Here is a 24,732-nt window from a genome sequence, read left to right as displayed (position 1 = left end):
GAGGAGCCAAGATCAGGAAGAAGGCCAGCCATAATGAACTCTAGGTAGGCCTGCTCCTCTGTCTCTTGCAGTGTCATGTGGAGAGTGCTGGGCCACCTGTCCAGTACTCCACTTCCCATAATTTACATTTACATTTACATTTATTTATTTAGCAGATGCTTTTATCCAAAGCGACGTACAAAAATGCATACAGTAAGTATAGCGACAGTAGGATGTGTACAGTTCCACAATGTGACAGTAGTTCTCAGCTGAGTCTGTTTGAGGACACAGTACTAGCTAATTTATACAGCTATAGAGTATAGGACAACTAATAAGATCCAACTTCAAAACAGTGCAGTGAGTGCCAGAGTAAAGGCGGTAACAAGAAAACAAAAACACAAAAAGCACAAAGCAATTTATAACAGCACTGATCCAGATGGGGAGCTGATAATTCCATTCCAGAAGGGGCACTCACTGAGCCACTACCTGCACTGTTCATTTGTCAAATCATTCTGAAACATTCATTCATAATAAAAAAATATACTCACTACAAAATAGCTCACTGCAAAGGCTTTTTTAAAGCTCATGTAGATTAAGAGTAATTGGGAGTGAGGGGGTGGGAATTGATAATGTTTTCAAAGCAAAAGCTCACAGAAGCAGTTCGAAGAGTCCTTGGATTCCATTCAAGACTGTGGTGTTTAATTCATTCTTCCTTTTAAATGGGCACACACTAAAGGTAATATAGCACACTAGCAGGGAGTTTAACCAAAAGTTCATGGTGAGAAGAGGGGGGGAGGGAGAACTTATATAAATGCAAATTGAAATGAGGAAAATATAAGTACCACCTGAACACAGAGTCATTTATGTAACAAGTGTGAGTCTTTATCGTGCAGAGCACTGTCGTTTTAAAGGGTACCTCAGGCTATTCTCTGAAGAACCTTGATAGTTTAGCGTAACCTTCTTGTTAAATGTGTGTACGCGCATAACTGCAAGCTGATATGAATTTCAGGTTTTCTGGAAAAGAGTAATTACTTGAAAATTAAGCTCGAGGGAAGTATTGAGTTGGATGCACCAGGCACGTACCAAGGCAGAGGCATCTGGCAGAGGCTGATTCAGAAATAAAAACTTTCCCTGGATTGGTTCGTCTTCTTTGAGAAACACCCCTAGGCATCTTTGGATGGAGCACGTCTAGCTATTTATTGAAATAATGCAGAGAAATGCCACAACAAAAAACTAAAGGGATCAAAGGGATTACACTGCAGCCTCAATTTTACAATTGGTTGCTGTTGCACAGGGCACCTATGTATGTGTCCTGGTGTTGAGTAATTGTGGCAAATCAGAGAATGTTTCGGTTATGTTCCAACTCATTAGCACCCCCCCCCCCTTCATGTCTCCCTCTCCATTTCTGTGACCACCACACATTAGAGCTGCCGAAGCCTCCGCCGCTGATGCATCCCATCTGTTACTGCCACAGACAGGGACGTTAAAGAAATCGCCATCTTTAATGCACTTTGCATTCCTAATAAATGTTCCATAGCTAAGACAGCACACACACACACCCTGCGTCACTATGACTACTGATTCTCTCCTAGGAGTTCAGCACATGGCTTGGGTTTTTCCCCTTACCTCAAAGTCCCAGAATTTCTTCAAACCATAGAAAGTATAAAAATATGCTTTTAATAGTGCTCGGAATATTAACAAGGCTGTGCGTGGTATGCAGAAGAGGCCTGGGAGAAAATACAAAATCAGATTAATTTCCAATTAACTTTCAATGCAGATGATTTGCTCGGAAGCCTGCAGCGCTCGAATTAGACGGTGATGATCCATAGTAATGAGAGATATGGAGTTGAAAGTGTGAGTAATTCTCCTCTCTTACTTCCACCACTTGTGGAGATCCGTTCGTTATTGACACGGGCTGCCACTGTGGATTGAGGCTGAAAAAAATGGAATGCCAGTTCAGAACTTAACACTTGATAAGCCCCGTCACTCACACACACACACACACACACCCAAAGCCAGGCTCCCTGCTGGCTTGGTTGTATGGTGAGCGGGACAGAGGGCACGGTCTGTCTGGATTCAGCAGCGGGGAAATCAGCAAGCCAAACACACTTCCAACACCTGGCCAGTTTACCTGTGTTCAGAATATTAAAGAGACGTTTATTTGGTGTAATTATCCGGCGTTTGTTTTTGTCTCTCTAAAACCTCCGAGGGTAGTGAGCCACAAAGGCTTGTCAATAACAGCCGGACGAAAGAACAGAGCGTGTCTCGTTTGATTAAATGAACACATGGGTTTGCAGAAAGGGCCCAGAGAAGAGCTAAACAGAGGCGCTCTTGCAGTTAATGCGCGCGGCTGAATGGGGCTGGCTGAAAGTTGTTAGGGAGGGGGCTGTGGCCGCAGATTGCATCTCCGTCAGAGGACAGTGGAAAGGCAGCCGTTGAGTGGAAGGGGAATGAATTAAACTCGTCATCGTCGTCCTTGCCCAGGTCTCTTTTTTTTTAGGTGAGTCGAGTGGTAATGGTAATTGTGTCCTTGTGTCAATTTGGATCCATGTCAGTGCTGTCATTAAAATCCAATCAGAGTTATCCATTTGCCCTGCAAATTCCGGTGTTAACCCCCTCTATTTCCCTGCAAGTAGTGATAGAGATCAGGTGTGGATGCTGTTGCTTGTACCAGCCCGTCCCACCCTCACATGATAAGCCATTCATCCACTGGGACTGGCACATGAATGCATGTCTCCTATTGCACTCCACATCTCTGCATGGAGCCTCCACTCTCTCCGCTTTAACCCACCTCATATGACCACTATCCCACTACTGCCAGCCTCTTGGAGAGAAAGTATGTTATCTAAAAATGCCTATTTGCAGCTTGCATAGACCACCAGGAAGTGTTACAAAATTAAGAATAAGAGTATGTACAAGGAGAAAACCCATATCTTTATAAATAATAAATAAATAAATAAAGGGCAGAGTTGCTGTATGATGCAGTCATGGCAGCTACACTATATGGACAAAAGTATTTGGCCACACCTGTTTTTCAGGGTTTGGGCTAGATCCCCTATCTCCAGTGAAGGGCAATCTTAATGCTTCAGCATACCAAGACATTTTGGACAATGCTATGCTTCCAACTTTGTGGCAACAGTTTGGGGAAGACCCTTTTCTATTCCAACATGACTGTGCCTCAGTGCACAAAGCAAGGACTGTAAAGACATGGTTTGATGAGTTTGGTGTGGAAGAACTTGACTGGCCCACATACAGTCCTGACCTCAACCCCATCAAGCAACTTTGGGATGAACTGGAACGGAGATTGCGAGCCCAGCCTTCTTGTCCAACATCAGTGCCTGACCTCATAAATGCTCTACAGGATAAATGGGCACAAATTCCCACAGAAACACTCCAAAATTTTGTGGAAAGCCTTCCAGGAAGAGTGGAAGCTGTTATAGCTGCAAAAACTCCATATTAAAGTATATGTATTTGAATACAATGTCATTACAGTCCCTGTTGGTGTAATGGTCAGGTGTCCAAATACTTTTGTCCATAAAGTGTAGTTGTTATCTAATGGATCTGATTGAAGTTCAGACAAACTATGACCTCATCCACAAGGCTGTTTTTTAGAGTCAATAAATAGCTGGTACAGAAGAAGCCAACAGTGTCCTTGTTTGTCATGAAAAAAAGGACTGGAATCTTCTAATCCAGACAGCATTGTTTTGATTTCCATTGTGATTTGATCTGAAGACCTGTGTTTTCACGCTCTCTTATTACGCTACCAGCAGCACTTTTAATCACACTTTGAATTTATTTTCTGAAGTGGTCCCATTTAAGTAATTGCTCTCCTGCTTAACTTCGTACCACAGATGAGCAATGCTAACGAACAGCTCAACCAAAACCAATGGCAAATAGAGGGTCGGAGATGCCTCACTGTACAGGCTGTACGTCCACATTGTTTGGCAGGTTGAGCAGAGCCTGATCCCCTTAACCAGAACCGCTTCCAGAGGACCCAATGCATGTTCTGGACTGCCAAGGCACTCGGTCTTTAACCTGGGCACGCTTCCCCATGGGGCCCCGCCTCCTCTGCATCCACACCAGTACTCCGCTTCCGCTCTCCCAGGGTCCTTTGCCTGGGTGTGGCAGTGCGGAGGCCCCTGGGAAGTCCATGACGGGCTTGCTGCTGTGTCACTCAATATGCTCTGTCTCCTTGGGCACCGACCGACTGTGAAGTAGGACGCTGCCCCTTGCTGGTGAACACCAAGACGTCTACGGGTCTCCCGGGTCCTGGTGGTGGCCTATTTCTGCCCGTAACCTAGTTAGAAACTTCAAAAAAAGAGAGAGAGAGAGACTGCTGTGTGTGGGAATGTGGGAAGTTGCTCATTTCTTTTCCCTCCTTGCTGCTCTCCTGGAACCCATACGGAAGAAGGAGGCAGCTTTCAATTAAAGTGCAGTGAACTCCTCCTTAAAATAGACCACACAAGTGCCAGGAGAGGTGTCCAGACCTGGCCAGTTGGCGAGTGTTTCCTGACATTTTCTCTATAGTGAGAAGCACTGGCCTTTTTCAGTGAATTACAGGCAGCTTGAATAGTTGTAGGTGTGAAAAATGATGGGTTTGAATAATAGTACATTTGTGTAGTGGTAGGTTTGAAGAGTAGGTTTGAGTAGTGGTATTATTTGGCTAATGGTTGGAAAGTGATGGGTCTGAATAGTGGTTAGGGAACTGGGTCTGTGCCTCCAAGGTTTTGGGTCCAGATCCCAGATGGAGTACTGCCATGGTACCCCTGAGGGAAGGCACTTAGCTGGAATTGGTTCAGTTACCATCAATGTTACCAAACAAATGGATAATGTGTGGACTATGTAAATGTCCCTGGGTAGGGCCGTCCGCTCAGCTAATAGATAATAAAAATGCAGTGGGCGCTCTGAGGAGACGGCTCTGGCAGGTGTGGGGATTAGCATTTGTTTTTGCAGCCCAAATCCCTCCAGCAGTGTGTCACAGTTTGACAAAGAGAGAGCGTGGCTTGCGAGAGTAATCGCTGCTGTGCATGGGAGACAAATTCAGTGCAGGGCGGTGGGCTGGCTTTCTAGCCCTGTGTTTTTTTTTATTACGTATGGCCTTTTCCTGAAGTGGTAACAAGGGCTGGAATGTGGATCCAAGCGCAGCGAAAAGTACTCCTGCAATCAGGAGGATCAGAAGGGCAACGTGTTGAGTGTAATGTGTGCATGCAGATGTACACATTTTCATAAACGTGTTTTTTTTTTTCTCAGCACCGTTTTGTGTAGGCATAAGCAGCAGCTGTTGGAAGTAAATGGACCCAGATGTGTGTGTGTGTGTGTGTGTGTGTGTGTGTGTGTGTGTGCGCGCGCATGCGTGTGTGTGTGTGTGTGTGTGTATGCGTGTATGTCTTTAGGAGATGAGGATAAGGCCAGTCCCTCATTTGCATGATGAATGACATGTTTTCCATAACAGTGCAGAAAGGCAGTGTATAATGGCGTAAGCTAATTACAGCGCTCGCAGCAGTCCGTCAGACACAGAACGCTCACGAAAAGGGCTCCCACCCAAACACCTCCGCTGCTGCCATGAGGGTCATTACAGTAACCTTCTCTGTGGTCGTAGCACACGCTCACACCTCATTACTGGCCCGACAGAGCTGTCATCCCAAGGACAGAGCCAGAGACACTCGCCCTCAGGCTGCCATAGCTTCTCCCCTCTGCAGCAGAGGTTTGCAGATGGCTTCCCACCTCATTTGGGTATTGGAGCACGAAGGTACACTCTTAACACGAATCACAAACAACGGCCATTACTGAATGTGCGTTGGTTAATTTCAATGGCCCTTCATGTTCAGCAGAAATTGAATAGGTTTAATTGTGTTCTGATAAACAAAGCCGAGAGCAATCGGGGCAGACACTTGGATTAACATAAGCGGTGGCTGTTATTCCTGTGAAATTTGCTGTTAATAAATGATTTCACACATGCGCACATGTCTGGATATCAATAAGCCCCACGGCGTAAACTCTGATAAGAACAATACGATGTTGACATGTTATATCAGAATGTCAGAAACAGTTAAGTGTTAGTCTGCAGCAACTTAGCTGTTATTTGTCTCTAGAATTTTGTAATGACCTGCAAGGAAAAGTGAAATGTGCTGTTTGATTTATTGTTTTTTTGAGCTGATGAAAGAACACACAGCTTTATTTTAGTCTATCTGTGCTCTACAGTGACTTAGATAGATAATTCCCCTGATCCTGAGTCAGTATCCGCTGTATGGGCAAAATTGCTGGAGTTAAGATTAGCGATGGATGAGCTGATCCAGGCACTTTTTTTCTCTAATAAAAACAAAGCTATTCAGGAATCCTACCAAAGCTACCAAGGCTTTCCTCAGAAAGAAATCGGACTTCACAAGAAAGACGCATTAGCCTAAAGGAATAAATTGAGGAGAAGTGATAATAGTTATCTTCCCCTGCCTTTGTACTCCTGACTTATCTGCTGTTAGCCTAGATTAAGACGTCTGCTGGAAGAGCAGAGGTGGCAAAAAGGCTCCGAAAGCCCCTTCAGACTCATCCCCAGTGCACGGGGATTGAAAAGCCTGAAGGGGAACCGAACAATCTTGTCACTCAGTTCAGCAGCCTTTTGTTCGGGTAGCAAGCCCAGCAGGGGACTCCCCTGCCTCGCTGGCCCAGTGGCACAGAATCCAGTCAAGGCTGGTGACCCATCCATGTGGGCATCTAGGCAAAAATCCAGTTTAAACCCTAGATATCAGTCTCTGGACTTTGTGTGTGTAACCCTGCTCCTGAATTGATAGTCTTGGAAACTGCTGTGCTTAACAAGTTAAGTAGTGCCAGGAAGTCCGTAGTGACTTGAACCCTTTAGTTTGTCAGAAGCATGTAGCACAGTTCATCCCTTGACCTCACCAAGCCCAGTTTCTGCGGCTGAAGACAGTCAAGTCCACCAGCTGGAGGAAGGAGTAATCACTTCTGAGTTCAATTACACACAGCAATTACACCTTGTTTCATCAAGTATTAGTCCTGCTGTGCTGCACAGTGAATGACCTCTGAGCAAGGGCATTCATAAAAAGCAGACCACCTTTGGGTGATACTTTTGTGAACGGGCCATACAGGAGAGGGCAGAGGGCATTTCTGGAGGTGTGGAAGCCCCATCCCAGACACTAATGTACAGCAAATAGGTTTTTAAAGGCTGAGAACGGAAGGTGAGGGATCGGGGGACACATCTGTGGTAGATGCGGTAATACTCAGTAATTAGCAGTGGGGCGTCACGGATGTCGATGCTAAAGTGACATCTGAAAGAACGCCTTGGTAATCTCCCAATAACCCGGAAAGCGTTAATGAGCTGAATGCTTCTCCCTGATGGCTGCGAGCTCCGTGACCTGTGGCGCGCTGCGAGATACCTCGCAAATTAAAACCTATTTGCTGCAGAACGTGTTTCATCGCGAGTTACCCTCGGCTTTCGCGTACAGGTCAACTGTGGCCTCCTTCGCGGACCGTCTTCGACATGTCTCCTTTCGTCTGAAATCATCACGGAGGAGCGTACAGCCCACCGCTCCGAGGGCAGCGTGAATACACAAAATTACTCATCCCGTCTTGCATCAGAAATGAGCACAGCGTGAGAGAGGATAATGGCTCCTCTAGTGTTTAATTTAAGAGAAATGAATGGGAAAATGACTTTGGGTTTGTATATGAGTGAGGACTTTGAAAGCAGGAAACTTTGAGATGAATGTTTGAGCTAACACACCCATTTATCTTTGGCAGCACATTGTTTTGTTTCTATTAAATGTCTGTTTTTAAAATAACCTAGTATATTTGTTGTAGCTTATGCAGTTAGGGGCACGCTGTGTACTGCATGGTTTTTACCTATGGTAATCTGTATTAGTATGCAGTCTAGTTCATAAACAGGCCTGCAACATTTTAAGAGTAGGCATTCTGTTTCTGAGCCTGAGATAGTACAGGAATGACCGCCGCTGTGGAAAATAAGCCTTTGATCTGGGGCAGGCATCTTCCTGGAATAAGGCAGTGGCCTGTCCAGCCTTCAGATGCCGTACTTAAACAGGGGTGACAAGCAGAACTCCAGGCCTCCCAGCCAAAATACCAAGAGGGCACATGTGCACCGCGGTCGGAGCGGAGAGGGTGCTGGCTTGCAGCCGTCCGGCGAGCAGCCCTGTTGCTCCACAGCTGCAGTCTGCTGCAGCCGTGAGCCCTCAGGCCGTCCAGCCTGCGCAGCTGCCGCTGGGCTGGGAGCTGTCCACGGTGCTGACCCACAGACACTCTGAGTAACACTTCTCTTTCCTTCCAGTGCGGCTTGGGCAGGAATGCAGGGCCTGGCTCATTATTCATGAAGTTGCCTCTCGAAGGCGATAGGCTCCTACAGCCCTAATACTCCCTGCCAGCATATTCTATCCATTTTACCGTATTTATGAAGGGTTCCCTTTTTGTTGTTATTGTTGTTGATGTAGATGTTATGCATTTCAAGGTAAGGTTTAATTCCGCCTTCATCGCCAAAGACAGGACGATGGCATGGAAATTTCTGCAGGTTTCCATCCTCCATTCAGCTCCCGTACTTTCCAGCCCGGTCTTCTCCTTCACAGGCAGATAAAAGACTAGGTTTGTTTTAATCCCGACGGACGCAAACAGAAATTAGACTTCCACCCAGATGGCATCACACCTCGAATAGATTGTTTTATTTCAGCTCTTTCATTAGCCTCCCCTCACCATGCTTTTGAGATTTCGTGTCGAGCGTCGGGAAAGTTATTCTCATTGCGTCCTGCTAAAAAATTTTTCATTAAGCAGAGTCCGTTCCTTTGAGGGTACGTGTGCAGTGCATAGTCATGAGGACCGCAGCAGCTGTTCTTCACTTGCCACAGGTTTCGTTAAAACGGGAGTGTCCAAACCTCATTTTCAGAATACTTCTTTAAAACAGAGGTGTCCAAACCCCATTTTTAGATCATTTCTTTAAAACAGGGATGTCCAAACCCCATTTTCAGATCATTTCTTTAAAACAGGGCTGTCCAAATCTCATTTTTATGTCATTTTTTCAAAACGGGGATGTCCCAGCTTGTTTCCAGGTCACAATGGAGCACTGTAAACCAAAAATACCTCTCTCAATAAAACATGTAGTGAGGCATATGTGTTCAATTTCCGGTCATCTAAATGATTATTTTACATGACATTGTTATAGACTGATTTAAAAGCATATGCCCCAGTCTTGTGATGGACTGAAGGAAGATCGTCATGATATGAGCTTGACCAGCACTGAGCTTGATAATCCATACATGACGTTGAGCATTTAGATGAAAAATGGGCTGTTAATGATGTAATGTCATCAATAGACATGTGGATCATAGTGCCAACTTGATTGTGTTTACAGGGTGAGTGTTAGTTGTGCGAAGTTCCTGTATGAAGATCCTGAAAGCAGACAAACACAAAGGATGGAACTGGGCTGGGGTCTTTGCATTCAAATAATGCTGGTGCTGCAGTGCCATTCATTACCATGAGTCAGCCACAGTGTTTACTGTGAAGCATATCAAAGCCATGACTGCACTTCAGAAACCACAGGCGATTTGTTCTGAGGCACAGCTCCAATTGCTGAGTTAAACGTTTGTTTTGTTTTCAGGTGCCGGTTTGGACGTGCTGTGACAAACACAATTTATTTCATTTAAGGCCCATACAAGCTCAATCGGAGCCCGCCAACATAAACTGATTTCAGTCGCCTACTGGAAAGGGTCTTCAGTTAATGAAGACCTCAACAAGCGGAAAATAGGAAAGATGAAACACAGTCTGAATACATAAATGCATGAAAATTGATTTCCTTTTTTTCTCTTTCTGTCTCAAACAATCAGAGAGGTAGATGGTCAGGGGAAGAAACAAGAAAAATGCCAATATCTTCAACGGCCTTTGGGCAGCATGAATGCGTACATGGTCACAAAGTGAATGTTTCAGATCCCAGCTCAAAGGGGCTCTCCCTGGGGAGGCTGAAGAGACCTGCTGAGTTGTGTCAGCATTTATGGCTGTGTAGGAAGCCTGTCCTCCTTTTCTGAATGAGAAGACACCGCAGGGAACATCCATCAGTGTGCAGACTGGAATTGCTACCATGTCCAACAGCCCACAAAGAGGAGCTGTTCTAGCACTCTCTGGCTTTTCCCTCGGAGTCCTTCTGTGGGAAGTTCTGTGCCGCATAAACCACACTCAGAAGACATTGCACATTAAGAGACCCAAGCTCTTTACAGTAAAGGGTGTGGGGGTGGGTGATCCAGTCTTAAATTTCAGTAACAAATTGAAACAGATGTAGCATTGCCTTTTTTGGATGATGTGCAAGAATAAAAATGTAATGCTTGCTCCATTGCTTTCTCAAGGTTAAGCATAAAACACTGTGATGTTAGATAAAACTCCCCCACCTTCCCTACCTGAGATGATCAGCACCATACAATATCCTGAAAATGACTCAAATGAAAGGATAACTGCATGCTCAGGCATGGCTACTTTCTTCAAGGTTCAAAAATTCTGCCAAACAATCCTTTATTATTTGTGCAACTGTCCTAAATGGATTTAGCCATGAATTGAATGCTCATGATGACTGCGGTTAACCTTTTATTAGGCTTTGCATTAACTGAGAATTGACTTCACAATTATATGTTAAATTGTGTAATTTGATCCCTTTTCACAGTCAGTAATTTGCAGACTTCCTGATTAATTCTAATTGCCCTGTCAAAATGGGGTTCCAATTCAGTGACGTTTGAATTTCAGCTAGAGAATTTGTTTCTGTGTGTTCTCCTAGTTGTTTGTAATCACTGTCTTCCTGTTTACTTTTGTCCTCCTGGTTGGTGGTAAAAATTAATAAATTGTGAAGACAGAGACAGAGGAAGTATTTCTGTTAGTAATGATAGAGCAGGCCATATGTGAGTCTAATAATATGTTATTTGAAATATAAAGGGTTTTGGTTCCATTTTTCTCCTGGGCACTAATATATATTACGAGTTTTGTGTTTGCAGTTATGGACATTAGCCTGGGTTGAGCTCGCTCACATCCGTCTTTCTCCTCACTGGTATGTTGTAGCCCGGCCAATGAAAGCTGGGGATTTAGGACAGGTTCCAGGTTGGAGAGAAGTAAAAAAAAATGACCTTGGTAACGCTTCAGTGTTCCAAGCCATGCGACAATGATAATAACCCTGTCTCATCTGAAAGGTCACCAACATGTTGCTGGAAAGCGTTGTCTCACTCTTCGCTGAATATAAAATAATTAAGAGACAGCCAACCTCAGAGCACTTTTTGCAAGTTGCTTGTCAGACTTTGGTGATTATAATGGGAAGCGAATGGCCTTTGAACGCATTCGGCAAGGAAGCCAACCCCCCTCCTGTGTGCCAGGGCATCAGCGGCCGTGACTCGTGAGCAGCGGGTTGGCAAGATGGTTCTTCACTTCTCATACTTCTTTGATCTCTCTTTCCAGTCAGATTAGGGACGTGGCATTTTTCTTTGTTGTTTTTGTTGTTTAGCTTTGGTTCTTTTTCACCATGCATCAGAGTGCTTGCCTGATGGAAGCTGTGGGAAGCTGAGAAGGAGAGGAGCTGATCAGTCATGTCCACCCCACCGTGCTTGATGTCAGCTCCTGTGTCAGGCCTGAAATGGAGCCTGAGGACAGCTGTGTGGCATCAGACCCCTTTTGAGCCCTCCATCATGCAACTGCACGCCTCAGTGCAGCTCAGCTTAATAACAACCCAACATCACTGCCTTGCAACTATGATTTATCAAATAACTACTGACAATTCAGTCAAATGTTTTCTAGAGAATAGTCACAAACACTTGAAAATGAAGCCCCAGCAAAATGTTTCCTAGAAAAAGAATAAGAGTTCCAGGTAAGAGTGCCTGCCAGATGACGAAATGTAATGTAAAGGAATATTATGCACGCAATCTTTGTACTTCTTACCAAATGCTTTCCAAATCATTTTTTTTTCTTCATAAAGTGCCTCTCTGGGTGCTTCTAAGACAGATGGAGGCCCTCTGCCTAGATGTGTGGTCCCAGAGAGCTATAACAGCCAGTAACTTTTTAAAATATTATTATTATTACCAAAGGCTTTGCGAAAAAAGAAAATCCAACACACACGGCCATATTTTTCATATCTCCATCCGAAGCCCCATATGTCTCAGAGCCAGAGGGGCCAAGAGGCTATTATTAACAGCCTGACAGCCAGTGCTCAGTGAAAGATGCCCTGTTGGCAACCTGGACAAAATAAATCCCGCTCATAACCTCGGAGGCCGGCCGGAGCTTGCGTTCTGCTGCTCCGGAGAGACAGAGGGAGAGAGATGGATAGCAAACGTCTGCCTGTCTCGAGAGTGCTCCTTGCCATTCTCTGGCATTATATTACAAAGAGAAAGAGACAGCGAGAAAGGGAGCACCCTCTAATTCTCCCTCGCTGTCTGGGGTCTTTTAAGAAGTCTGCATGGTGCTTTCATAGGCCGCACTGAGCTAAATCCAACAGCGGGTGTCAGCAGCAGCAGCTTCTACATTAAGAAAATGATTATAATTAGTAAAGTGGAGTGTATAACACATATGGTGCCACTGCAGCATTTAAGGAAAGCAGCTGCTTCAATAGTTTTTTTTTTGAAAGGCTGGGGATTTTGATAGTGCATAGTACATATTTCTATGTCACATCTGCGTCACTGCAGCACACAGCTGTGCAGCTGCCCTCTGCGACGCAGGGGTGGCACAGAGGTTCCTTTGGTTGCATTCACAACCTCTCTTGCTGCTGTCTGGATAAAATTAGGAAGGCCTTCAGCCTTTAACCTTTAACCTTTGCGTGTGTCTGTTTACTGTTTACCGCATTGACAGCTGGGGCCCGTCACCGTTTTGAAGTCGTCTCTGGCGTCATCCCCGTGGCAGTCACGCGACACTGAAAGCTGAATTTCTGCATGGAGGCAACCTCTCCTCCTCACTTTAATGCTGCCGTGATTATGGCAATGTGTGGTGAACTGAAATTCTGAGCCCTCACAAAAGTGCAGTGGATGTCTGTGCGTGTGTCTGCAGTAATGTAAAGGCCCGGTGCTCCCACTGGAACGAGGCTCTCCAATGGCACACCACAGCTGCTGCCCACATCAGGGTCAGTAATCTGTGTGTGCAGTTTATGATCTATTATCAGTTCATTTTCAGCACAAGCCAATACCTGTGACAGGGATGTAGCTTGTAACTTAAGTGCTGTCCCAGCAGTAAACATCGGAGAGGTAACTGCCTCAGATATACACCACAGCATCCTTTGTTCCTGACGCAACAGGTGGAAACAGAGCTGTGTGTCACTTGTTAAGAGCTACAACATTCATACTGATTATTACACTCAGTCATTTGCATTTTCACACACTATCCATTTATACAGCTAGATATTTACTGCAGCACTGCAGGTTAAGTATCTTGCTCAGAGGAAGAACAGACATACAAATGACCGGGATTTGAAATGGCAAACGTCCATGTGACAGGTCCAGCCTCTGACCCACTATGCAGTGCAATCGTCAGTGTTTTACTAATGTGGTCTGTGATGCCTTTACATTCTGCGCACTAAATTCCTATCCTCATTATGCTATCAACTGAATAAGAAGCTTTGCTTTCATGCAGAGTCATTTAAAAGCAGCCAGTCTTACTAGTTCACACTGTCATTGTGTCTGTGCTCTCAGCCGGTTTTCACAGGGTTAAATCCGAGTGGCAGCCTTGCATGAGTGCACACACTTATTGCAAAAGAGACGGAAGCCATTTGTCTGTATAAATTGATGTAATGCAAACAGAAAATGCTTAGCGTCTAATGCCTACTCATCATGAGTTTTCTCTGTGGGATGCTCTCTGTAATTTCTGTTTAACAGTGTGCCATCATCAGACCATGTGCCTCCAACTGAATGCTGCAAAAAAGGCTGGAATTAGTATCTGTGCTTTCCTTTGGCCCCCTCCCCAGCTGAAGTCTCAGCAACCGTAGTCATGACCCCTGTTGCCTGTCACCATGTTGAGTCACCTGTGATTCAGGGGTTATTCAGAGTGCTTTAATGGAAGAAAGGATCATGAAGCCACACACACACACCCAAGCTTTATTAGCGTGTTACATAGCTCCCAGACCAAAGGTTGATTCTAGTTGGGTGATTGTGCAGCATGGAGAAAGCCCTATAAACAGCAACAGGGGAAGTGTGGAAGACTGTACATTGGCTACATTATGTTAAAATGTGACTGTTACATCCAGCACTGTTGGCCTGTGTGGACGACCCTCTAAAGTAAGAGACAGACTTTTCCAATCCTGCACCATGAAAGTGGGTTTCACAATCACAGTAGTATTAGTACCCTGGAACAGCAGGCTGGGTATTTAAATAAGGACTTCAAATAAAAGATAATGAGCTGAGGCAGAACCAAGAGCTGCCACTCTGATCCTGCGTTCTGCTCTGGAGCTGCTGTTCCCTGCGTTAGGGACTGTAGCCCTGCCTCCGATGCAGCATGTAAATGTGAACAGAGCGACACGTTTCTTTGCTGATGGAGTGGTGCGGCAGAGCAGAAGGGATTAGCAGCACCGTTCTCTCCCCCCAGAGTTTTGACTCAGACACTCAATCAACGGGGAGTCAAAAAAAGAGAGGATCTGTGGGAAGATCCCACTCGGATTTGTTTCCTTGCCGACGTCTCATCTTGTTGTCGTGCCCTAAATGCAAACGAAAAGCCCTTCAGCGGGCTTCCCGAGCCTGCTTTGGGTGGGATGCTGATAAATATAGGCTCTGCGTGGTGGAAGGAGAAGGGAGGAGGCTGAGGGAGGCTCCAGCGTGAATCGGCTCCTATGCATCAAGAACCACCCCACCCACACACCCACCCCACCCCACCCCACCCTCTCTCTTCAGTCATCCCCAGGGGCTGGCGCAACTGTGATTCATTTCCTGTTTATTCCATTCCTCTCGTTGGGGCGGGTCGGGGGAGAGACTTAAGTGGAAAATATTAATGACTGCCTCAAAGGCACAAAGTCTTTTTCTGTGTTTATGTGATGACACTGCCTGGGCCCCAGCGTGGTTTTTGCTGAGCTTCTCGTACGTCTGATCCCCCCCACTCTCTGGACACCACACGGGGGAGGGGGGGTGGTAAGGCAGGCAAGGCCGGACTGATCATGGGGTGTGAAACCGCTTGCAGCAGCTGCTGTCGCTGGGAACATTACACCTGCAGCCAAATGCCTGCCTTGGTGTCTACACCACAAACCCTTCTGCTTCTCCATTAAAAATGGACACAGTCATGTTTGGCTTTATTTGCCCTGCCCCACCACTGCACCAGCAGCAAACCCAGAACAGCACTCAAAAGCAGGGAGGACGAGATGAAAATTCGGAAGCTTATTTTTTAATCTAACTTTGAAAAGGGATCAAGCTCACACGCAGCACGCTGGGGTTTTAATTAAACATTTCCCACTCTGCAGCCACCTCCAGATTTCGGTCTCTTCGTCGCTGCTCATTAAGTCTCCGCCTGCGTCTCTCCGCACTCTTCTGTCGCTTCTTTCTGTCCCCCGCCGTAAGAGCGGCCGAGGCTGAGGCTCGCTGCTTTTTTACGGTGATCGCCTCTTCTATCCGCATCACCTGGGCTGCCGCTCATCGGCTTGCTGATGCGTTTTCCTCTTACTCCACGGGCTCTCTGATTGGCCCGGCCTCCTGAAGATGCTCCATTATTGATGAGCGAAAGCGCTGTCGAATCTCTCTGTCCTTTCTTGCAAGTAATTGGGAGGTTTGCGAATGCAGGGGCAGGTGCCGGAGAGGGGTGATGGGACGGCATTACTTCAGTGCAGCGTTCGTAAATGGGAGAGATGGAGTTTGCTGTGATTGTGGACAAACCAGGAGCAGGAATAGCAGGAATACTAATGAGTGTGCCCGGGCTGTGAATCTGTGTGTGTGTGTGTGTGTGTGTGTGTGTGTGTGTGTGTGTGTGTGTGTGTGTGTCTGTGTATGTGTGTATTTTTATACATCTCTGTGTATGTGCAGTACATTCTGTGTGTATGTTTGAGCATATGTGTGTTTCATTTGTCTGTATATACTTGCATGCACGAGTGTGTGTATATCTATCTGTCTGTGGTCACATGCTTTTGTCTGTGTGTGTTAGGTGTGCGTGTGTGTGTTTTTAAAAATGTCTGTGGTGACGTGCATGTGTCTCTGTGTAAAGACCTCTCTGGCTCAGGCCTGTGGCTCTCCGAGATATGTCATCAGGACATCTGACAGTGTTATCAGCCATGGTGTGATTACATTTCACTGCTTCCACTACCATCAGAAGCATCATTGATCTCTACACACATTACCCTTAGTAGTAGTGCCACCTCCAGACAGCATAACGCCTCTTCTTTTGAAACCCTGTCTGAGTTCTGTAGCTACGCCAAAGCAGCCGGAGTCTGTGCAGTCTTGTCTTCACTTTTCTGCTGATACAGTGATTTGGGGCCCCCGCGGCGTTAGTCTTCCAGGCAGACGTCTCAGGGTCAGTGCTGGCAGTGCCCTGGCAGTTAGACCCCTGGCAGACATCACACAGGGGCACCTGAGCCTCTCCGGTCTCCCTTGCTTCTCCTGGTGCTATCCAGAAGCCCGACAGGCCCCACACCTCTCTCACACCACGCTGAGGAAATGCAGACAAGGGCTTTCTGTGTTTCTTCCTGTTGTGTAACTGTTTCACACAGGAGGAAAGGGGTGAGAGGAGAGGGAAGGTTGCAAATGGAGAGAGAAGACTGATGCGGCAAACACCGATGGCAAGCCTGCTCAAAGTCATTCCTGTTGCACAGGGATCAACACACACACACAGGACCAAACCTCTGACTGCAAGTGTGGGAATTGCCTTCCTCAACCTCCTGCAGTCCTTGCCGGAAGGGAAATAACTCACACTCTCCATTTTTCTCTCCCTCTCTCTGTGCCTCTCTCTTCTTCTTATTCTCTAACTATCTGCCTGTTTCATCCTACTCTCTCTGACCCCCTTTTTTGTCCTTCACCCCCTCGTTCTCTCCTGTAACCCATTCTCTCCCTTGTTCTCTCCCCCTCCTCCTTTCTTCCCCCTCTTCCCTTCCCCTCCTCCCTCTTTCTCTCTCTCTCTCTCTGTAGGTACGGGGATATGGTGCCTAAGACCATTGCTGGGAAGATCTTTGGCTCCATCTGCTCGCTGAGCGGGGTGCTGGTAATCGCCCTGCCCGTTCCCGTCATCGTCTCCAACTTTAGCCGAATCTATCACCAGAACCAGAGAGCAGACAAACGTCGGGCGCAGAAGGTACAGGTGAAACGCAGTAAACTATTAGATGAGCTCGGGCCCTGTGGGTCAGGGGTGCGGGGGGCTCGTGGACTTTGGACATCCCTGCATCTCCGAGGGGGCGTTGCGTCTTTGCCCTTGAGTGAGCACGGTGCCCACTTATCAACCATTAGTGCAGACGATCATTAGCTTTAACACCCCAGTGAAGGGTTTGATCACTGGCTGGCGAAGGTGGGCAGACCAGAACAATGTGCTGGCACTAATCTCCCTCGGCTAACATCTGAGAATTCATGAGAGGTTGCCAGGGGTGACTTATCGCTAATAGCGATTTGCAAGCCAGCCATTACCCCTGGTCCGCTTTGCCAAATGTGGTTTTAGGTATGTTGCAGTTTTCTTGTATTTCTTGTATCTATAAAAAAAATTCCACATCATTTGCAATATTGCCCTTCATTACTATGGCACCTTCTTCTGTCTGTTGTGCGAAAGTCTACCATTCAGAGAACTGTCAGCACTAGGGTACTAGGGTTTTTTCTCTGAGAAAATGAAACCAGTGACTTAATACACACTATGTCAAACATAGCTTAATGAGGGCTCAACTTGGTCCAGCTAAACACTTTCATTCAGCATCCAAATTCAGGGTCTTTTGAACTTATTGAGAAAATTTAAATCGCTTCCAATCTTTAGTTAGACGTACATGTGAAATGATAGTTGGGCCATGAACAGCTAAGCATAAACTAAGACTAAGCAACAACTAAGCAACTACCAGAGAATAGCTCAAAAACACACTTCAGACTTGCATCCATGTCTCACAAAAGCTCAGCTAAGCTGTGCACTGATATTATCTTAACATCCAGCCTTTGAAAAACGCAGGTTCATATTTTAGCACCTTCACATCCAAGCAGGACAGTGAAAGAGGTGGGGGGAAAACATGCCCCAACTAAGGCCAATTTATGTCCCTCAAGTGTTCGTTACAGCTTAATTAACTTTCTTCTTTCCTCTGATTGTCAAACCACTCTGGGCCTCTGGGACTCTATCCACATTTCGGCAAGCTGATAGCAGCTAATGATGAGTTAATTTCACAGCTAATTAGGTTGATTACAACAAAAAAAGAACAAACACAATGTATGTGTCTTTTGAGTCCTCATGAATGGGGGATGTAGTGGATGGTTTGAAAAGGGAGGGGACTGCAGTCGCATTATGTACTGAGGTAGCTCTCATTAGTCCAAAACACATTTGTCATCAGCCTCTTTTTTTCAGAGAAACATTTGTTATTTATCTTATGTGCAGCAAAGTGCGTCAGAGTTCTTTCTATGTTTTTTCTAGTATGCTTTTGTGTTTTGCTTCTATTTTGCTCTTTTGTTCAAATGCAGATTTCATTCCATGTTTTGTTCAGCGTTTAGAAAACCCAAAGGGCGGAACTGCAGCACATTAGACATTGGGGAAACTCAAAATGCTGAAATTTTAAATTAAATTGAACGATTGCAACCACAGTCGGCACGGTAATAGCCCGCAGTTGTCTCCCCATCCCAGCGGTTAGCTTAGTGTTGAGAGTTAATGTATGGTAATGAGTGTGGTTTTTAAAAGAGAGATATGTCATTTTGCTGTTGTCGTCTCCACGGACATAATGTTCCCAAAGCTGTACATAGCTCTGCTTGGTTGGCTTCAGTGTTTCAGTAACTAACAATGGCCCGGCCAACGATCCGTGAATGTCCGGACCCAGCGGAGTTAACCTTTTAAAGAAGCAGTGAAAAGTGTGGTTGGAGGCATAGTGCAGGTGTGAGAGAGATGTACAGAGAGAGAGAGAGAGAGAGAGAGAGAGAGAGAGAGAGAGAGAGAGAGAGAGAGATAGAGAGAGAGAGAGTGAGGGAGAGAGAGAGAGAGAGCCTGGAGAGATGTTCGTCCTTAATGGTGCATTATTCCACAAATAGCTCTCCTGAATAAGACCTTGCTAAAGTATCTTGTAGTTAAAGAAAGTCACTGGCACTAACCTTGTTCTGTCATACCTGCCTACCTGCCAGGACTCAAAGGAGACGTCCCCTTCCTGAAACTGCAGCAGAGGACGTGCTTAAGATTGACTTCCTCCATCACATTACCCACAGTTCCATGGCAGGGTTTCTGATTCTGAAATGTCAGTTAGGTATTGTATATTGTATGAGGAAATTCATTCAAGACATTATTTTTTGTAGAATAGTTCAGTAACACTTTACTTCACCAGTGTAGTTGCAGTGTAACTGCATGTTGTCACACAGTAACTTCATTGTGATTGTCAGTTACAAGGTAACTACTCTGGTACAGGACAACAATATAAAGTGTAACCTGTAGTTTTAAGCAAATCAAAGAAAATGTTTTACTTTTGATATCCTACATTTACAACCACCACAAAATCCTGAGCTGTTTTTTCTCCTTTGTCATTTCAACAACATTGTTGAACCCATTACGTGCGCACATTTTCTGTGTATAAAAGATCTTGAAGTTGCTCAAACACAGGCTTTCCATAATCCCTCCAGTGCCCATGTACCTCATCTGTGTCTGTTTGCTTTTTTGGAACATTCTGTCTACATTTGTCCCTGTCCTTGAAGGAGCAATTCATTTTTGGGATTACACTTGAGAGGGTGCAATTAGCTTTCCCTGCAATTAATTGCTGTTTACAGAACATCTAGTGTTAATCCTTCAGCAGTCATTGATTGTGTGAAGAACATGGCAAGAGTGAGGCCAGTTAAAGCCTGCCACCCAAACTGCTGTTTCCATGCTCATCACATACAGCCTCTGCTGCATGATAAGGACCGAGTTTGAGTGGTATGGACTCGTGAGGTCAAGGGATTTGCTTTGATTGTATGCCAAAAAAGTGGCCATAGCTACCAAGTAGCTCAGTCAGCTAAAGCGCTTGTTACAGACACAGGCTGAGCCCCATGGTCCAAGATATCACAAGTTTGTGTCAGGGCTATGTTATTAGCCGACAATGACCGGGAGTCCGCAGCGGAGTACCATAATTGGCTCCATTCTGGCAGGGTAGGGTGGGTCACATCAACCAGGGTCTCCTCGTTGCAACACTCATTAGCACCCTGTAACTCATCAGGGGCTTATGAGTAACTCAGATGACATCAGAGAGAGATGAACATATTCTGCTTTTGCCATTTGCTCTCCCGTGGTGCAGTGTGGGATTTGTAGTGTGAAAACTAGCTGATGGTGTCATATGAGTATTCCTCGTGCTTCGGTACTGCTGTGTAGGTGCGTAGTGTAGAAGGAGCTGCAGTGAGGAGAGCTTAAAGTACAACTGGTGATTTCAAATTCAAAAGAAAAGTATAAAAAAGCAAAATAAAAGTGACAGCAACCCTTAAACACACACCAGCCCTGTTGGTGCTGTGTTGATGCTGCAAAAGTGAGCCTGCGTGACAACACAGAGGGTCTTCTACTCTCTGATCCTTTATTGTGGGCTTCTACCTCTGCTGGTTCCAGGTTGACATACCTTCTAAACGAAGTGGCAATTTGCACTGCTGGAAGGATCATTCCTGTGTAGTCAAAGGTGTCTTGTGCACTGACCCTTTTCTCCTTGTGAGGAAGTAATATGATAGAACTTACCTCAGGAACCAATCCAACAGGCATGCTGAAAACCCCATAGAGCTGAGCGATAAAACAGCCAGTTGAGGGGTTATGAGACATTACAGGCGAATGTTGGTTTGGAAGTGTTCCAGTGGACAGGGATCGTGTAGTGTAGTGCACTGTGGAAGAACACGGAGTAAAAAATGAAAAATCATTCGGCTATCACTGAGGAACGGTCTGCGCAAAGGGTCCTGTAATTATCACCGCCAGTCCATGGAAGACTTATAGGGGGTCTTTTCATTGTTATGAGTGTTCTTATGAAATTAACATAATTTTCCCTTTCGCTCAAAGCCTTCCCATGAAAACATCTCACGTGACAACGTGCTGGAAGTTTTAAAGTGTGAAAAAGTCTGATCAGTGTGTTAACACACTCTTGGAGAAACCATGCCAACAGAGGGAGAGGCAAAGCTGTGGGACACAGTCACTGATTTAGACTTTAATTGTTATCACCAATTTGGGTTCGCGGGAACACTCGCCAACTATTATTGCTGTTTCTTAAGGGCAGCACTGATGAAAATGCTCAGGAACGCTCGGCGCCTCCATCAATCACTCCTGCTATGGGTGCAAACCTAAAAACAGCGCACCAAGTGCAAAAGCTGAGCAACATTAGAGGGGCTTCTTGGGCAAGAATGGCAATTGATGCACAATCATTAAGTGGCAGCATTAGAGTATTAAATGTTATTAAACCTGAATAAATTTGAACAAAAACTTTAGTTGATGTATCAGTCTGATTGATAGCTCACCACAGTGCTCCTAATTATCCAGTTACAGTGCTTTTGGTGTTCTCTGTCATCCTTTGAACATTGTGTCACAGTGGTCAGGTCAGGTCCTGGGATTGGCTTCCTCTCTGCTTCTGTGAATATCCACGTACAATGTGTATCTGAGTAATGATTAATATGTGAAGTGTACAATGTTCTGTTTAAGGATGTCTTCCAAGCAAATAATTAAAATAATAACCCGAACCGAGGTTATACGGTCACGTGTATGATGATGCTACAGTGATGCTGCGAGCCTGTTCAGAATAGGAGAAGTGAAGAGGCAGGTGGCTGCACTTTGCTTTTCTCTTGCCATGTCTTACCCAGAGTCCCTTTCTGCCCAATTAATACTAATTCATAATTAATGCTCCTCCTGGTTCACCCCACAAGCAGCCTCCCACATGCCTCTGTCCATAGGTGTGTCAGTGAGAGGGAGAGATCAGTCCTATCCCCTCCCCATCTGTCTCCATTTCCCTCTGATGGCGGGCTGTTCTGGGCTCCCACTACAATTACGCGGCCATCTGGGGCCCCACTTAATGAAACTCCTGACGTCTCCTTTATTCTCCTTGCACCAAAAAAAACCACACAGGGCCCCCTCGTGTGAAAATTGGACCTCCTCATATCACATCCTAAATCGTCACGTGGTTCCAGTGTTTCGTTCCTGTTGTCCCTGCAGCACCAGTCACCTGCATCAGTCATTTCCAGCAGGACCTCTCTGCTGTCTCTCTCTCTCTCTCTCTCTCTCTCTCTCTCTCTCTCTCTCTCTCTCTCTCTCTCTCTCTCTCTCTCTCTCTCTGTCAGACACACACTCTGTTCGTTCTGCACAGTGATGCTGTTTTTTTAAGTGTAGCACAAATCAGGAAGCCAATCTGCCAAGCCCGGCAGCTGCAGGGAGTGATTGCGGCCACCACAAGGCTTCTAATTCAGCTCGGGTCACAGTGGTGGGGGTGACGGAAAGTCAAGTGCGCCAGCGAGACAGACAGCTGTCAGGTCCAAAGAAAAGCATACCGGGAGAGAGAGAGAGAGAGAGAGAAAAGGAGGGAAGGTGACTGCGGGCTCTGGAGGCTGGATTCTCTTTAAGAGAAATCCGAGTAACTGCGCCGACGGCTGTCGCTGCCCACCGACCTGATCTGATAAATGGTTCCATTTACGAGCTGTGGTGTAATCAGCAGACAAACCCGCAGCGGAGAAAAAGCACAGCCGTGAAAGCAGCGGCTGTAAGTAAAAACACCACCACTGAAACATTTAGTCCAAGAAAACTGGTGAGACAAATAAACAGTCTGACACTCAGACAGGAAACCACTGAAAGACTGAAACATTTGAAAGCCACAAGGAAACAAAAATCTGCAATGCAGGGGAGTCATCTTCTGTTTAAATCCAAACTAAGTCAGCTATTAGGACTAGGTTTGAACATACCACCAATTTTGTGATAACTTTCAGTCAACCAATCTTGATTAAAAACGGTGCCCGAAATGAAGCACAAACTCGATCTTGTCTCACTACGCCGGATTGGATTTACCAGGCTGGGCAAGGGGAAGGGTGGTGAAGATGCACTCGCCCGCAGCTCTTTCATCTTATCTCCTCTTCAGGACGAGTCACAGGATATGGTGACAAGCCTATTGAATGTCCCTGTTGCTCTCCGCTCCATCCAGTTTCACTGCGCCCTCTGACTGAGTCTGTGTCGACAGCGAGTTTTAGCGCTGAGCACACTTGAGCACGTTGATACGCCGGGGTCACCTTCACAGGGATTAGGCTGGAAAGCAGCAGCGGTTGGAAAAACAGATCAAAGCGAACGTTTTTAAACATGACTCAAAGCTAATTGAGTCCCGCCGGTGGCAGCAGGCAGTTCAGAGGTTAAGCGCAGAGATTTTACAATCCAAATGGTGCGCTGCAGTTTGAACATCTAGTGTCACATTTAAAAGGTACAGCTACCACAACAGCCTCAAGTGTCTCATTGTGCCCCTACCCCCTGTTCAATGACTGTTCAGGTTGCAGGCCTCAGGATGACAGCCTCCTTTCATTCAGTACTGGCATTGCAACCTAAACAGTTTGAGGGGGTACTTGAGCAACAAAAAACCCAATATCAGATGCAATTTTTCTCTCTGTTTGAACTCTCAGTAGAGCTAAGCAGGTTTCATTAAGGAACTGGTATCTACGACAATGAAAGCACTCCCAGACCATAGTCGTATTCGCTTTAAGAGCATCATCCAGAAAGGCATTCTCTGGATGCTGGAGTGTGAGAGGGGTTACTCTTCCTTCCGGTGAGAGACAGGCACTCTCAAGCCATTAATGATTCTCAAGTAGGTACTCTAATCTCCTTTTCTAATCCATTTTTCCTATCTCTCACTCTTTATTCTCTCAGCTTTTCCCCAGAGGGATTGATGCAGGCAGTATTTTTTCCAATTCATTTGTTTAAAACAATTATTAAAAATAAACAGGAAAAACATGTCTGTCACAGTCACAATGACCCCAGAGATCTGATCTGGGAATACCATGTCAAGGGAAATTTTTTCTCCTCACATCCATGAATGTTATATAATATGGCCACCTTTCAAGCTCTGACTGGTGAACCTCTGTCCTTTCTGCTACCCCTGAGACTGGAGGTTACAGGACTAGTACAGCTCCACTGGAGGAAGAAGATCCACAGGGGACCCTGTCTTTAGAGTTTGGTAAAAACTACAGGAAAGAGGTGCATTCTGGGAAACAGAAGAGGTTTATCTAAAAGAACAGTCTGCCCAGTGATACAGGTCAGCCACACATATAAACACAGACAGGCCTCTTTTTTTGAAGCATCATCACATGTTCCAGCCTTTCTGTAATGTTTTCTGTACTCCTACCCCCCCCCCCCCCCCCCCCACACACACACACACACACACACACTCACACACATACACACACACAAAAAGCAATATTACCATTTCAAGTTGTCAAAGGATGATAAATATCAGCCATATAAATATCTGGAATATAGCTGGTCTTTTTTGCTATGTGACTGTCTAAGAATCTTAGTCAGATCAGTTGGAAAAAAGCCCATTCTGTGGCATATGAGGGGGGCAGCAGAGTACAGAGATCCCTGCTGATTCACAGCTGCCAGTGTATCTGTGGAGACAGACGCTTGTAGGAAATGATAAACTAAGCTTTCGCCAGAGACTTGTTGTCTTGTTCTGCATTTATTATGAGTGGATGAGTAAGACTGTGGGGGAGG

General features: G+C 45.7%; 1 protein-coding gene across 2 annotated transcripts in view; it reads left to right on the top strand.

Moving 5' to 3' along the window:
* LOC118779969 (potassium voltage-gated channel subfamily D member 3-like) overlaps positions 1 to 24,732 on the top strand; it is an 88,913-nt gene that overhangs the window by 55,565 nt on the left and 8,616 nt on the right. Inside the window, exon 3 of one of the 2 annotated variants that reach the window (XM_036532335.1) lies at positions 17,031 to 17,193. In XM_036532335.1, coding sequence (XP_036388228.1) covers positions 17,031 to 17,193 — 163 coding nt within the window. Of the gene's footprint in view, positions 1 to 17,030; positions 17,200 to 24,732 lie in introns of both variants that reach the window. The other variant, XM_036532334.1, reaches the window with a different exon arrangement.

The sequence above is a fragment of the Megalops cyprinoides genome, chromosome 6 (genome assembly GCF_013368585.1).
Source record: "Megalops cyprinoides isolate fMegCyp1 chromosome 6, fMegCyp1.pri, whole genome shotgun sequence".
NCBI classification, from domain to species: domain Eukaryota; kingdom Metazoa; phylum Chordata; class Actinopteri; order Elopiformes; family Megalopidae; genus Megalops; species Megalops cyprinoides.
This window is presented reverse-complemented; position numbering and strand designations above follow the sequence as displayed.